This window comes from Megalopta genalis, chromosome 5 (genome assembly GCF_051020955.1).
Source record: "Megalopta genalis isolate 19385.01 chromosome 5, iyMegGena1_principal, whole genome shotgun sequence".
In the NCBI taxonomy this organism is placed as follows: domain Eukaryota; kingdom Metazoa; phylum Arthropoda; class Insecta; order Hymenoptera; family Halictidae; genus Megalopta; species Megalopta genalis.
Window position 1 is genome coordinate 13,218,705 of NC_135017.1, and position 16,544 is coordinate 13,235,248.

At 38.5% G+C, this 16,544-nt stretch overlaps 5 protein-coding genes across 6 annotated transcripts; 4 read left to right on the forward strand and 1 right to left on the reverse strand.

Annotated features, from left to right (window-relative positions):
• The first annotated feature begins 641 nt into the window (after positions 1-641).
• Positions 642-4,582, forward strand: LOC117226958 (SCY1-like protein 2). The gene is made up of 5 exons (XM_033481765.2): positions 642-1,017; positions 1,091-1,154; positions 1,227-2,949; positions 3,009-3,390; positions 3,469-4,582. Exons 3-5 carry the CDS (start codon positions 1,260-1,262, stop codon positions 3,899-3,901), a joined length of 2,505 nt encoding a protein of 834 aa, XP_033337656.1. The 5' UTR covers positions 642-1,017; positions 1,091-1,154; positions 1,227-1,259; the 3' UTR covers positions 3,902-4,582.
• A 286-nt stretch (positions 4,583-4,868) lies between these two features.
• Positions 4,869-5,880, forward strand: LOC117226959 (ejaculatory bulb-specific protein 3). The gene is made up of 3 exons (XM_033481766.2): positions 4,869-5,027; positions 5,272-5,499; positions 5,584-5,880. Exons 1-3 carry the CDS (start codon positions 4,922-4,924, stop codon positions 5,760-5,762), a joined length of 513 nt encoding a protein of 170 aa, XP_033337657.2. The 5' UTR covers positions 4,869-4,921; the 3' UTR covers positions 5,763-5,880.
• Positions 5,881-6,875: 995 nt separating this feature from the next.
• LOC117226872 (calcium and integrin-binding protein 1) lies at positions 6,876-12,322 on the reverse strand. 2 transcript variants are annotated; one of them, XM_076521843.1, is made up of 5 exons: positions 12,142-12,322; positions 11,955-12,057; positions 11,376-11,523; positions 11,105-11,229; positions 6,876-7,295 (listed from the first exon to the last, which is right to left on the reverse strand). In XM_076521843.1, exons 1-5 carry the CDS (start codon positions 12,279-12,281, stop codon positions 7,242-7,244), a joined length of 570 nt encoding a protein of 189 aa, XP_076377958.1. In that variant the 5' UTR covers positions 12,282-12,322; the 3' UTR covers positions 6,876-7,241. The 2 variants fall into 2 exon arrangements, with proteins under 2 accessions (XP_076377958.1, XP_076377957.1); XM_076521842.1 differs by lacking the exon at positions 6,876-7,295 and adding an exon at positions 9,958-10,529 and having other exon boundaries at positions 12,142-12,320.
• LOC117226964 (uncharacterized) lies at positions 7,289-8,383 on the forward strand. Its single transcript, XM_033481773.2, has 3 exons — positions 7,289-7,500; positions 7,564-7,760; positions 7,998-8,383. Exons 1-3 carry the CDS (start codon positions 7,383-7,385, stop codon positions 8,172-8,174), a joined length of 492 nt encoding a protein of 163 aa, XP_033337664.1. The 5' UTR covers positions 7,289-7,382; the 3' UTR covers positions 8,175-8,383.
• On the forward strand, positions 9,423-10,351 carry LOC117226873 (uncharacterized). Its single transcript, XM_033481640.2, has 3 exons — positions 9,423-9,562; positions 9,682-9,846; positions 10,005-10,351. Exons 1-3 carry the CDS (start codon positions 9,476-9,478, stop codon positions 10,269-10,271), a joined length of 519 nt encoding a protein of 172 aa, XP_033337531.2. The 5' UTR covers positions 9,423-9,475; the 3' UTR covers positions 10,272-10,351.
• Positions 12,323-16,544: the final 4,222 nt, after the last annotated feature.

Below are 16,544 nucleotides of genomic sequence, written 5' to 3' on the forward strand. Positions count from 1 at the left end.
CCTCTCCACCCTCTGAAACCCCTACTTTTCAGGGTCTTTTTGTTTTCAGCCAAAGGGTCATTATTTTTCACGTTAGGGTGCCGCAATTGTCTGAAGTGCATTAGTCAGTTTTTTTTTTGGCTTGCTCGTAATTGGACGCGTTTTCAGGGACTATTGTTCCTGCAAGCATTTTAAGATTTTTGTGAAACCAAATTTGATGATTTTTCTGCAAGAAGAGTTGTAAGGGTTGCATAAGTTTTAGTCGAAACGTTCATGTTGATGTACAAGCTCGTAATTGTCTACCTAAATAGTATGCCATGTATTGAATGATGTTAACAATATCAAAGTGTAACTATTGTAAAATGTGTAAAATGTGTAAAATGTATAAAACGTATAAAATGTGTAAAATGTATAAAATGTATAAAATGTACAAAACAATTAAAATAGAATAACACAGACAATGCAGGGAAATATGTGCGTGAAATATAGAAAACATATGTACCATGTTTAGTATATTCTTACGAAACGATAGAACGAGATTAATGTACATTTAAATATCGTTTCTTTTCATTTGACTTCGATACGTCATTTTCAAATCTCCCGCCTCTTTTCGCAGCAGTCACATGACTTTTATTTACGTCAAGTCTGACACTCAAATATAAATCGAAAATGTCATATAAAAATGCATTTGCAAGCAAGATATATAACGAATTGTTGTATCACATGATATAATCGAGGTTAATAATTTTAGAATTATTTCGACAAATTACGTTTTTTTAGGAAAAACAACAAAACGTTCGCATTGTTAGGTTGGCAGGTGCCATGATCGAAGTAAAGCAACTGCCAATGTAACGTGATAAAGTGGTAAGGAGACACTGAATCGTTGCGTATCAAAATTTAGGTATTTTGCACGGTCGGTGGGTGTAGCATCGCTGATAAAACTTCATTTGGAGCAGTTACGATAAAGTCGTTGCCTGCTACTATCTGTGGTAATCATAAATTCGTCTACTCTTATGGCAGCTCATGATATCGTACACGGTACGTATCTACTAAGCGAATTAAACGTCCGGAAACGCTATGATTGTTGTTGAATTTTATGATATTGTTTTAGATACAAGAAAGGAACTATGACTGATCTAATTGTCTGTGTTTGTTAATTATACAACGTTGCAGTGGTGAGTTACAAGATGACAGTGACAGTACTGGCTATTTCGTCCTTATCGCTTGATGGTTAAAATTTATTGCAGGTATCCGGAACACACGTTTTAGAACCAAGAAAAATGGACGTGCTGACGAAATTGCGCAATACTGTCAGCAACACAATCTCCAATACTGTGCAGAACACGGCGTACGGTTTGTCTCAACTGTCGAGCGTCCTGCCAGGAAACCCAGTTACTAGAGAGTTTGAGATCACCGCACAAATTGGCAGTGCTGGTCCAGCTTTATTGTGGAAGGTGTACAATGGTTACAAAAAGTCCACAAAGCAGGAAGCAGCTATTTTCGTGTTCGAGAAGCGAATCCTCGAGAGGTTTTCGAAGAACGACAAAGAAGCTATTTTGGAGACTCTCAAGAGAGGCATTACACAGTTGACTAAACTGCGCCATCCGCAGATATTGATAGTACAGCACCCTCTGGAAGAGTCTAGGGACAGTCTGGCATTCGCTACTGAACCGGTATTAGCCAGTTTGGCCAATGTCTTGGGGAACCATTACAATTTGCCGCAGCCATTGCCAGCAGCCCTCAAAGACTTTAAACTGCACGATATCGAAATAAAATATGGGCTTTTGCAACTAGGGGAGGGTCTAGCTTTCCTACACGGAGATGTAAAGCTATTGCATAGAAACTTGTGTCCAGAGTCCATCGTTATTAACAGCCACGGGGCCTGGAAGATTTTCGGTTTTGATTTCTGTGCCTTGAACCAGAGCTTAGAGGGGAAAGACCCTCTTTGGTCGTACGTGGAATACGACATGTCCTTTTCAGCGATAGCACAGCCGAATTTAAACTATCAAGCTCCAGAATGCATTCTCGCGAGCAGCATCAGCTCTGCCAGCGACATTTTCTCCTTGGGGATGTTGGTGTATGTTCTACATTCTCCGACGAGCATGCCTCTCCACGATTGCAACAACGATCTAATGAAATGCAAGAAGTTCTTGAGCAACTTCACCGGTTCAATCGTGACCTCTAAACTCTTGCCGATTCCGGAAGCTATCCGGGACACGGTGAAACTGATGCTGAATCATAATCCCGAGCTGAGACCGGATGCTCATCAGTTCGTCAAAATTGAATACTTCACGGACATAGAAGTGAAGACACTGAATTATTTAGACAAGATATTCCAGTGGGACAATCTACAGAAATCGCAATTCTACAAGGGACTGCCACAACTTCTGAAGCAGCTGCCGCATAGAGTTATACTGCACAGAGTGTTGCCAGCGTTGTACAAAGAGTTGATTAATCCCCCGATGATCCCGTTTATTCTACCGAGCATACTGTACGCGATGGAGACCAGTTCTGTAGAAGAGTTTCGTGAATACATTCTACCGAACATGAAGCCGGTATTGACTTTGGACGATCCGCCGCAGATTAGCTTGGTGTTGATGCAACACGTTGACTTGCTGTTGAAACTATGCACCACCGAGGTGATCAAAACTGATATAGTTCCTATGTTGCTGCGTGCTCTCGAATCCGAATGGGAACAGCTGCAAGAACTCTGCTTGTCGGCTCTGCCTAACATTGTAACTATGATCGAAGGCCCTGTGATTAAGAATGCAATTCTGCCTCGTATGAAGAAGATCTGCTTGCACAGCAAGGGCAGCAACAGCAAGAGTCTCGGCGTCAAGGTCAACTGTTTGCTGTGTCTCGCAAGAATGTTGCCTAACTTTGATCGATGGCTGGTCCTCGATCAAGTGTTGCCCTTCCTGCAGGAGATTCCACACCGCGGTGAACCAGCTATCCTCATGGCCATCATAGGTAGGCTGCTTGTTAATCAGATACCGAGAATGGAGTTTACAGATTTCTGCTTGTTTCAGGGATTTACAGAATACTGTTGAACCACAGTAAACTGGGCGCAAGCAAGGAGATACTAGCAACAAAGATTCTGCCATTTTTGTTGCCACTGTGCATCGAGCAGAACTTCAGTTCTTCGCAGTACGAGATCCTCTCGAATCTTGTGGTGGAGATGATAAATCGTGTGACAACGGAGCACAAAGAGGCATTGAACAAGTTGGATGCAATGCGTCGCGAGACCCAGAAGCTGGACCAGGAGCTCTCGCAGACTTCCAACATGTACAAAAGTATCAACACCAGCAGCGACACCGTCAACGCGACTTCTCCAGTTCGCCCTTCGAACTCCAATGCGAATTTGCAGTCGTTGCAAATGGAGAACGGATTGACACTGGAAGACAAATACCGGTGAGCGAGGAGAACGGTTCCGCAGAATATTGAGTGCCGCGAAATGCGATTCTAATATCATTTTTTAACACTTTGCAGGTTGATTCAGCAGCAGGAAGTGCATCAGAGGCTACAATCTCAGCCTCTCTTGACTCCAAAGGCTATTCAACCACCGCCGAAGAAACCGCAGGTCAAGGACCTAACGGCCACCTTACTACAGTCTAATCTGGATCAATTGAATCGCTCAATATCAAGTCCAAAGCCTGATTATACCAGCATGTCCTCGAACATGAATTCGCATCAGCCGTTCAGTTCGCCCGGAATGAATGCGAATATGAATATGAACACAACTACTTGGGTCTCGAATCAAATGGCGTGGAACTCGACTGTTCCCCAGAACACTATTAATTACTCCATCAATCGAGGGAGCTTAGGAACCAATCAATTGGAGTTCAATTCCAATTTCAATTCTGATTCGAACCAGAAGATTGAGAACTTGCCAACGCAGGATATCATGGATTTACTTAGCTAATGGTTTCGATGATGAAGGACGTTTTATTATTTATTAATAATACTGTGCAATTACAATTTTGCGTTCCGACAAGCACAACGCAAGATTGCCGTTGGATGGTGCAAATGATTATTATTAGAAGAAGAATTTGCATTTTTACTCCTTCCTACTTAGTACGCATCCTTTGTACAGTTCATGGAATACGAGTCACTGTAGGAAATCATAAATCTCGGTAACTGTAAATGAATCTACATTGCTTTTATACTTGACTTGTTATACATTACTTCGTTCAAAGTTAGAGCACGATTCTGTATTACTCGGTACGTATTATAATTAGAACGCTGTCTCTGTTTTAGGTATTTCAAGAGACGTACTTAACGTACCTATAAATGATTAATTTACGGTAATATTTTGTTTTCATTCGTTTTAAATTATCTAATAAAATACTAAGAACATTCGACTAATTGAATGAAATTTAATTTAAATATTCGTGGATTAAAAATGTTATATAATGTCGAGCAAATGTAAGGTGTTATTTGACATGTACGTATGTTCGAATCAAGTTAATATTTAAACTATGCTGTTTTGTTGTTGATTGTACACTGTATTAAATGTTTAAGGCGAGAAATGTTATTGTAATGTAATATACAATATTGCAATTATGACAAATGCTAAATAAATACAGACCATGATACGTAAGAATTAAGTGTCAATTAAGTATTAATAATTGCTTCATGGACAATCCTTATAACAGACTTCATTACATTTTTTTCTTCGACGCTCAAATAACTGTTCTACATCACTTTTTTCTTCCTAAATAATATATCATTTACCAGTTACGTCTTCTCGTCTGTACAGACATTGAAAGCACGTGTATTTTAAATGAAACACCTGTAGTTTTTGTTTCACCTCGGAAAACTTTTTTTCTTACAATACTGTGAAACACAAATTATACGGAAGTTAAACCTTTATGGTTGTTAATTAACTTTAATCGTTTCAATGAATTTATTGAAATCATTTCAGAAACGCTACCAGCTATAAATGAGGAGATCTTCAACGGGCATCCGTAGTAGCGATCCTGATTTTGAACCGACGCCTTTTACTTTATACCTGGATCAGAGAGTATCGTCGCGGGAATCGAAATTCGGTAAATACTTTTCCTGCATTACCTAAATCAATTTTATCATTTATACGTATATACTTTGAAATCTTGTTACATTTATCATCTGCAACGTTTGTCCTCTTTTTTACCATTTTACCATTTCAACATTTTGACATTTTATCACTTTACCATTTCGCTGTTTTATTATTTTAACATGTTACCATTTTTATATCGTCCCAACCACTGTGCGTTCGATCACGTATTAATAGAGGAAATTGTTTTTCGTTAGACAAGATGTCCCACCAGATAAAGATATTTCTGACGGTCGCGGTGACAGCGATATTGGCATCGACGTTCGTGCAAGGGGAGGATGAGAGTGAGGAGGTGATGTATTCGTCCAAGTACGATTACCTGGACGTCGACGAGATCCTGAACAACGATAAGCTCAGAAAACAGTACGAGAATTGTTACATGGACACTGCGCCGTGCAACACGCCGGAATCGCTATACATAAAAGGTGAATTCCCGTAAGATATAAGAAAAATAATCAGAAATAAGATAAATAAGAAAGTCGAATAAGAACTTGTCGAAATAATTGCAGAACATCTGCCCGAGGCTTTCACGACAAACTGTAAGAAATGCACGGAGAAGCAGGTGGAATTCTTCAACAAAGTCACAGATTGGTACAAGGCGAACGATATGGACGCCTGGAACACGATCGTGAAAAGGACCCTGGAGAGGGCCAAGGAAGAGGCCGAAAAGAGAAGGCAGAAAGAATAATCCGATTCTATTAATTAGGGACCACGGTGGTCCGTGCAATTTGTTTTAATGGAATTTCTGTATTCCTGCGACCGCGTGGGACGATAATAATCAATAAATATTCAAATCCATAAAGTAATCGCACATCATTTCTTTCACGTTCCCAGGAATTATAAAATAAGAATTATAAAATACACTTTACTGAATAGAGTATTATAGTTTTCTATAGATTCGATACTTAATTACGGCTAGATATTCTAACACTACTCCTGCCGAAAAGTATATTCGCCTGGCTTTGCTTTGAACACGTTCGAAAATTCCTACGGGAATATATTCCAAAAATTCGAGGTAATCCATTACGATCGGATCATTGTGACGATTGCAACACCTAGAATAGATCTCCAGCATCATCCCTATAATAATTTTTTCGATATTCGTGTTGTAATTAATTAGTTATAAGCGATTTTCTGTTTTGTGTTTCAATATTGAATTTCGGAGCAAATGATTCGTGCCGCTGGTCCCATAAGAGGCTATGTAAAATCCGGCACGAATATACTGCTGCTCCTAAACAGCCGAATAGCGCCACTCCAATGCAGCGGCAAAACGCTCAAACTGTTCGACAAAATTGTCGCTAGGTGGCAGCACGTACAAAGTACTAATAGCTTGCCGACTTCTCCGCGAGATGGCGCCACCAGAAACTCGTACCATCTAGTCGATAATTTAACCTTCCATGTCGATAATTTGGCTAACAGTTTGAGCGTTTTGCCGCTGTATCGAAGTGGCGCTATTCGGCTGTTTAGGAGCAGCAGAATATTCGTGCCGGATTTAACATAGCATCTTATGGGAACAACGGCACGAATTATTTGCTCCGATATTTAATATTGAAACATAAAACAGAAAATCGCTTATAACTAATTAATTACAACACGAATATCGAAACAATTATTATAGGGATGTTGCTGGAGATCTATTCTAGGTGTTTCAATCGTCACAACGATTCAATCGTAATGGATTACTTCGAATTTTTGGAATATATTCCCGTAGGAATTTTCGAACGTGGTCAAAGCAAAACCAGGCGAATATATTTTTCGACAGGAGTAGTTTTAGAGTATCTAGCCGCAATTAAGTATTGAATCCAGAGAAAACTATAATACTCTATTCATTAAAGTGCATTTTATAATTCACAATGACAATCGACAGCAATAAATAGTCCTTGCACTTTATGCAACATTGCTGATTTTATTTGACCAAAGTTATCTTTCGTTGAAACCCGAATGTACTTTATTTCACTTTCGTCAATTTTTACTTTGTTAATTACACTTCGTCGATTCCACGGATGAATTCTAACACGTCCCTTCGAAGAAAGCTTCGGAGTAGCTTCCTTTCTTTTAGCTTTTCTTGCGGGTCTCGTCTTTGCGAATGGTGTTCCGATTTATTCGGCGATAAATAATTGAATTCAATTTCTCGCTACGGTTTTTCTCAGACGAACTTCGTTGATCGCTATGAAAACAGTCGTCGGTCTCGATTGATGATTTTTCTGGAAAAATGTCGAACCTAAAACATACAATTATTTAACGCGTCGAGCATAAATGTCGCCGGTAATTACTATTTAATTGGTATGAACGTCAAGCTAGTGGAATTATGGGTGCCAGAAACGACAGACGATCTTTGACGGTCGATATGAGATCGTCGGAGCATCCGTTGGAAATGAAAAATGTGATACAGGTCAGCCGATCTGTCGTTCGGAATTTAACAAACGGTAACGATCGCTGATTTCGCCATTAATTAATCATTTAATCGTCATGAATGCGATTCATCGAAGACGCAGGACAAGACCAGGAATCGGTAGACTTTGAAAAGAGCGAGGAAGAGTGGATCCGCAAATTGGCATCAATCGACAACGAGCATTCGGAAAAGTATGGTTTGACCGAACGCAACATAGACAAACTCTTTCAGAATCTGGATCGCAAGTACTTGTCCGCGAAGGCTGATCGACCCTGCCCCATGGAGTCGGATACAGTAAGAACATATTTATTTAAAAGATTATTAGACTCGGTAATCGCCGGATTTAGTAAAATCATTTCATACGGTTTCGATATCGTACTATGTGTACCGAAATTATTTAAAATTATCGAATGATTCAATGGGAATAAATTGAATTATCTACGAAGAAATTTTACTAGGAGCGAACGTAAAATATTTGCCGCTGGAAATTTTGTCGCAATCATTAATTAAAGACTGAAATGTGTCTTAAAGGTAACGAACTGCTTAAAAGAGAACAAAGAAGAGAGTTTCAGCTGCACCAAAGCGGTCGACAAGTTTAAAACGTGCATCGATAAATCTTACCACGACACCGTTCGCAAAGACGAGACCCGCAAGAAAAGCAAAAAGAAAGGGAGCTACTCCGAAGATTTCTTCGAAGGGACGTGTTAGAATTCATCCGTGGAATCGACGAAGTGTAATTAACAAAGTAAAAATTGACGAAAGTGAAATAAAGTACATTCGGGTTTCAACGAAAGATTACTTTGGTCAAATAAAATCAACAATGTTGCATAAAGTGCAAGGACTATTTATTGCTGTCGATTGTCATTGTGAATTATAAAATGCACTTTAATGAATAGAGTATTATAGTTTTCTCTGGATTCGATACTTAATTGCGGCTAGATACTCTAAAACTACTCCTGTCAGAAAATATATTCGCCTGGTTTTGCTTTGACCACGTTCGAAAATTCCTACGGGAATATATTCCAAAAATTCGAAGTAATCCATTACGATCGAATCGTTGTGACGATTGAAACACCTAGAATAGATCTCCAGTAACATCCCTATAATAATTGTTTCGATATTCGTTTTGTAATTAATTAGTTATAAGCGATTTTCTGTTTTATGTTTCAATATTAAATATCGGAGCAAATGATTCGTGCCGTTGTTCCCATAAGATGCTATGTTAAATCCGGCACGAATATTCCGCTGCTCCTAAACAGTCGAATAGCGCCACTTCGATACAGCGGCAAAACGCTCAAACTGTTAGCCAAATTATCGACATGGAAGGTTAAATTATCGACTAGATGGTACGAGTTTCTGGTGGCGCCATCTCGCGGAGAAGTCGGCAAGCTATTAGTACTTTGTACGTGCTGCCACCTAGCGACAATTTTGTCGAACAGTTTGAGCGTTTTGCCGCTGCATTGGAGTGGCGCTATTCGGCTGTTTAGGAGCAGCAGTATATCCGTGCCGGATTTTACATAGCCTCTTATGGGAACAGCGGCACGAATCATTTGCTCCGAAATTCAATATTGAAACACAAAACAGAAAATCGCTTATAACTAATTAATTCCAAGACGAATATCGAAAAAATTATTATAGGAACGTTGCTGGAGATCCGGGCTTTCATTTCATATATATAGTTGTCATAAAAAATTCTATTGTCTGCATCAAAAATTCGAAATACAAATACATTTTATTTTCATAAGTTTAAATCGCCGATTATTATGACTTGCGTGTTCAATAAATCGATCGTTCTGTACACTGATTATTTCAATTTAATTCACTTTGTTTTCACGCGGGAATAATGTTATATTTCTATGTAAAGCATTTAATAACGATTCATTTGTTTCGCGCATTTACAACAAAATTCGATGCGGCGTATAACCTTGCGATCAAAGAATTAAATTAAAAATAAAGCGGTACGAACGCGAGGAATTCAATTGCTATACTAAAATTCGTGTTAATCGAAAATGCAGCTTACCATTTCCACAACGTACGATGGGGGCAGCTATAATTATTTTCGAAAGTTCAAATACGACGCACCCCCAAAATCAACGGTACGACATTTTTATTAATTAAAAAACTGCCGGACACTGTCGAGCTATTATGTGTGCGCGATTATTCGACGTTTTATTTAAATTTTAAATAAACACACGCATTTGTTAATTTACCCAAGATGCCAAGTTACAAATGGGGAGTGCAGGGTGGAGAAGAAAAATCGAAAAGCGGAATCAACGGAATTAAAGCGTATTCAGAGATCAGCCGTGGTTTAAAAATTCCTCAAAATGATATTTCAACGATAGATGTTGCACGAATGAAGGAAGTCGATGATTTATTCAAGGTAAATCGTTCCTACAAATATTTTACAAATTGCGAATTCCATTAACCCCTGCAATTAAATGTTACAATTAAATGTTACAAATTATATCGGGAGCGATTGAATTCTTATAAATTGGAAATTAACAATTTTATTGGCATTTTAATTATTATAATACACAGGGTGTCCAAGTTCACCGGAATCAGTACAAGGACCACACAGGTTCCCGTCATCCCTTGCAGTATTTCAAAGCTGATCGGTACAAATACCAATGCGCCCCGGGAGCAACAACCTCATATTTTTCAAAGTATCCGACAAATTATATCGAATACAAGATACCGCCGACAGTGCCTCTCACGTACCAGAGAAAAATGCGCACTCCTTACATACCTAATTTATCCCTTACCGGCATTTATAACGAACGCGGCTGCGTCGCTTACAAACGATGATCTATAATATTAATTCACGTCGACCATGCGATATAATGAATAAAACGTTCGTCGCGCAACACGGCAACAGATTTAATATATATTCTACGAATTGTTTCACAACGATTATGGTTTAGAGCACGCGGAATTGTACAGTCCTCGTTGTAATTAAATCCTGAAATGAAACGCGGAGAAGAATTCTGGAATCCTGGCGACGAAGTGTGTGAATTCTTCCCGTGAAATTGTTGCAGCCCGATTGAAGACCATTTCTTTAAGCACCTAATCATGAAATTCCAGAAAATCTCAGATCCAAGTATTACGAACGTTTCACGAAGCAACGCATTGTTTGCGAGCATACATTTTGTTCCGCATGTTTTATGAAATTCCTTTCGATTTATAATATAATATAATATATATTTAATAATATATATATATATATAATATAATATAATATAATATATATTTAATAATATATATATATATATATATATAATATAATATAATATAATATAATATAATATAATATAATATAATATAATATAATATAATATAATATAATATAATATAATATAATATAATATAATATAATATTTCCTTTCGATTCGTTACTTTCGTAAAAACGATTAAATCGATCGTCCATTAAGATGATTCTTTTAATGATTCGAATAAATATCGCTGACCAGTAAATTCCAGCGATTACATTTTCGATAATCTCGGTGATTCTTTTTTTCAATAATTGTGTGCGGTAATTCTTTCCTCAATAATTTCAGTATTTATCGTTTCGATAAATATTTTTTCGATAATTTCCATAAATATTGTTCAATAAATACGAATAAATACTGTCGAATACTCACTAATTCTGCAATGTGCTCTGCCTGCTCATCCTCGATGATATCCGCGTCTTCTCTCTCACACCCTGCCAATTTCTTGACAGCCTCGATCAAGTCATCGGTAGAAATGATCTTGTCGCCATCCAAATCTGTAAATTAATTAATGAAACACTTCGCGTGGGCTCGTAAACGCGATATAAATAATTTTATAAGAATATCTATATTGAGAAATATACACGATGTTCTCCAGCGAGAATTTTTCCATTAACATTAATTTCAATTAATCGTTCATTACCGAAAATATAGAATGCCCAGGAGGCTCGGACTTCGTCGGGACAGTCTCCGCAGAAAGCTGAGTACAAATCCAATACATCTTCGAGGCTCAGATGATTGTCTTTTTGCGAGGAGAACACCCGATATATCGAGTCTCGAAATGGGCTGCACTGGAATCGATTTATATTATATAGAAAAATTAGAGGTTGCAACAAATTTTATTAATCCTCGTTTCGATTAAAATTCGAGTTCCCTTAATTATATACAGAAATAATGGAGTAATATTATGGAGTAAAATTAATGGAGTAAAAATATATATTTTTATATATTAATATGTACACACACACACACACATTTTTACTCCATTAATTTTATTCCACAATATTATTCTATTATTTATAAATAATCCTCGTTTCGATTAAAATTTGAGTTCTCATAATTATATATAAAAATAATGGAGTAATATTATTTAGTAAAATTAATGGAGTAAAAATATGTATTTTTATATATTAATATATACATTTTTACTCCATTAATTTTATTCCACAATATTATTCCATTATTTATAAATATTTTTATGAATTGGCACGATCGAACTTACCTGAATCTGTGGTAGTATCACGTCTATTTGTTCCGCAGCGAAACGATGCTGCAAATTTTCACGCAGCTTCCCAGGATCCACATTGTCCAGGAGATATATAATGCTACAATGTCAACGTACAATCGTTCAACCGAATGTTAAAATTATTAATGAAACAATTACATTTATTTGACAAATATTGACTCACTGTACTATTTGCTTTCTCTTCAAGAATGTCAGTTCTGCATAGGTGGAAAGTCGGTCTTCGTCGATTATATCTTTGTGGGACCACGAATTCCCCATGGCAGCAGTAGTATAATAAAACAATTCGTAAGAATTTTCAATCATTGACACATTGAGATTCCAACTGTCACTTTGCAATTGTTATCAGTGTTAATTGTTATCAGTGCATTGATAACGCGCTATCTGACGCATAAGTGTTCCTGTGGAATGTGAGTCACCGTCTCTTTATTTCCTATTTCCCAAGCTTTCATTAGCAGATCGTATAAACAACGATACAAACGATGATACAAATGTAGAACATGATACAGTAGAACAAGATATTACATTATATTGTACGTACAATGTTAAGGTTATCAGAAATTTTAGTGTGCAGTATATATATACACAAAAATAATAATAAATAGAAAAATAATAGTAATATATATTACAAAAAATTATTATATTCTATTATTATTATTCTATTATTATATTCTATTATATTCTATTACATTCTACTATATTCTACTATATTCTATTATAATCTCTATTATATTCTATATACATATAGAATATAATAACGTGGGTACGATATATATATATATATATATATATATATATATATATATATATATATATATATATATATACAAAAAATAATAATACATATGATAATAATAATAAAATAATAATAAATAGAAAAATAATAGTAATATATATTACAAAAAATTATTCTATTCTATTCTATTAAATATTTTACTAAACAATTACTATATTTTATTAAAATAGCTAAATGCTTAACAGTTTAATAAAATATAATATAGTAATAATAATAATAATAATATAATATAGTATAGTAATACTAATAAGATATAATAGCTTTGTATAAACATAGTAAAATATAGGAACTGTTCGGTGTCCTCACAAACGCTAATTAAATGAAACCTAATTTCCATAAAATCCATTGCAGTGCCAAATTCCGTTATTGGATTTCGAAGCACCGAAATTGGCGGCCGAAAATGAATAAATTTGAAAATTCCGTCACACTTTTCAACGAAGGAGCTTGCAAATAAGGAAAGTGACTAATAAGCGCTATCCGTTTCCGACGAGTTAACGTTTCGGACCGCTTAAATAACCGGTTTTTCGCGGGGACTGCATATTCATGGGGCGAGGGGGTGCCGCATAAATAACCGCGGGAAAATTTAAATCGTTGGGCCGCGCGTGTACACCGGACTCGAAGGATTCGCCCCGAATTAAGCAGCCTATATCGCGCAGCACGTAAGTGATTAAACCGATTACACGCGGAATGCCGGGAATGTTGGCGGATAGGGAATAGGTTTAATTAGACCGTCAATGAGCGGGCTTACTGATTGGAAAACGGTCGTATCACACGATTTGTACGCTTGCCGGGAATGATCTACTCCGCGAGAATTGGCCGCCATCGATCCCGCAGACGTTATAAAACAAGCCCGAATCTTCGGGATTACGGTTTGTCACCGGTCCGAACCGATCCATTCAATTATTTTGTTCGATCGCAACGAAACTGCCAGCATTCCGTCAAATGAACATTAAAAAACAGCAAAATATTGCGTCGACACACCGCAAGCGATCATTTCATAATTACTTGTTACACATTTAGGGCGCGCACGAATTTCGACAGAGTCGCAAATAATACCGCAAACATATTTTTCCGGCGATCGAGGCGGCCGAATCCTAGGGGAAAATCGATTGTCTTCGAAGTACTGCGGCTCCGCGAAGAAACGTCGCACGATGCTCTACTTAGGCTCGTTTTGAAGAGCGGACCTTCCAGTTTCGATCACCCTGCGCTGCTATTCTCAAGGACGCGACTTCGAGCAGCGAGCGGATTACAAGGAGACGCCGCTTCTCTCGGAAGTTGCGCAAGCTTAAATGTCCCTAGGGTATAGAACCCGCTGTAACTACGAGTAAACGATACGTAGGACGACGCGACTGGGTTGATTTTGAAGCTCGAAATCTCTACTTTCGACGGTGTGCAGCGGTTTCTCGATCTCGAATTTCCTTGCCCGGTTCTCGCTCGATTTTATCGGCAGAAGAAGCGGCTTACATTTTGGATCCCCGAAGGATCCGGCCAAAAACTGAATAATCGCGAGCCTAAGCGTACGCGCGCGGGAGCGAGACGGGCGCAGGTGAAAAGAGGGTGGTTGCGAACGCCGTGGCGGGGTGGGGAACAAGCGTTTACGTGCGGCAGACATCCCATGATGCATAGTTGTTGTTGACATGCTGGAACGTCAAGCTCACATGACCTCTCGAGCACAGCTATTATCCGCAAAGCGACCCCTGAATTGGGACAATAACTGCTTCGCGGAGTCGTGTAATAATTATCGGTCCACCCTCCCACAACCCCACCCCCCTCCCGCCCCCTCGCCGTCGCCATTTTGCCGCGCTCGATCCATCGGCCATCCCAATTTTCCGGCAGCGAAATCACGGCGAAACGAACAATCCCGTTCGTCGAATTATCCGCGAAACTTTTCGTTTCACGGCGGACTCCCTCGTTCTACCGGGTCCGACGAATTGTTTAAAAAATTTCCGCGGGGTCGAAAGCGACCCCTCGAGGATCGGACCGCCGCGCCGAATGATCGCCGGCCCGATTTCCCGACAGCGAAAATAGCGAGATAAAACCGCGAACCCCGCTTCTCCCGATCCGTCCGAGAATTCCTCCCCCGGAAATATTCGAATTTCGTGAAATCTACGAGCGAACGCGTTGCTCCCGATGATTCCTTCGCCGCCGGAAGGGACCTTCGAAGGTCGCCGCGGGGCGAAATCAATTCCCGAAGTTCGCGCGCATTGTTGAAACTGTCCGTATCGAAGCTCGAACTTCGTCGAATACTTCTTTTTTTCGGCGCCGTCGCAAACAAAAGGCAGAGCCGACCGAAGAGAGAGAGAGAGAGAGAGAGAGAGCCGAGAAATGCCTTTGATGCGTTTCAAATGCGACGATGGAAGCCGTTGCGCGCGCGTCCGATAGCCGGCCGAAGAAAAAATATGTTGTAACAAGTTTGAACCTTTTATCGCGGACGGAGGCGGCGGCGGAGCGTGGCGGGCGGGATGGGGAGGGGGCGAGGCAGTTACAGCGAAAATCAGATTATCAGATTTCGTTCCGTGTGTTCTATTTATATGGAAAAACTCTGGAGAAAATCTGGCGCGTTGCTGCCGCTCCGGTGCAAAGGATGCTCGAACGAAAATCGTCGAACAAAAGTGATTTTTCAATTGTGTACAGCTTTGACGGTTCCTTTCTCGGGAACCGGTCGCTGTTAACGTTCGCTATACTCTGCGAGAGAATCATTTTCAATAGTTTCGTTATTGTCTCGTAAAAATTTCATCGGCGTAGCCGTTCGAATTACGATGACACGGGCGTCGAGCTGACGCGGTCGATGTTGCGCGGGTGCTCTTCGCATTCGAAGTGCGACGAAAGGCGACGAACGAATTCAAGATATGAAAATGATTAGAGGTATCGAAAGGGGAGACTTTTAGCTTGAAAATGAGTCTACACGCATCGTCGTACGTTTCGTTTACGCCGAGTTACGGCAGGTTATATTTCCTAGGGTCTTCTTAGGTCGCGCAACTTTGAAGAGAAACGACGCTCTACTTCGATCGGTTTTCTGTTTCAAGTTGCATCCTTCGAGAGTAACTAGCTAGGGTTATTGAAATTTCAAAATTCGCTCTTCGAAATGAGCCTAAGTACAGCATCGTGCAACACTTCCTCGCGAAGTTATAGTACTTCGAACATCGTCAATTTTTCCCGTGGAATGCCACCCCTTCTTTCGACTAACGCTGTGTTTAAAAATGATTTTTTCATAGAACAAGGTATTTCACAACTTCGCAAAAATTCGCGCGCACTCTAAATACACTGTAGTTAATAAATAAATCGTTGCATGCGCTGTACTAAAGCAATATTTTGTCATTTTATAATTTTTATTAATTATTCAGTTACGTTAACTTACGTTACATTATTTTCATTGAAACCGAACGAATGATTTATTTGTTAAAATTCATCATGCGAAAGAGGGAAGTTTTTAATATAATCACAGAAATTGTTTCAATTTCTAATTTACTTAATTGCAAAAATTTAGAATTTAATTAGGTAGCAATATGTACAGAAGAATTTTAATAAGAGGATTATTTTATAACTGTCTATTCTTATTATTGCTATTAACCCCTTCACGTACTATTTTCTCCGCAGCTATAATATTATAAACATTTATGTTATAAATATACAGTTATAATAATATATACATAGTAATAAACATTGATGACAAGAGATCAGAATTTTATCCCAATTTTAAAGTACAAAATAACATATCTATACTCGATGAATTTTTACTAGCAAATTTTTACGACGAGTCGCACACGTCAAAG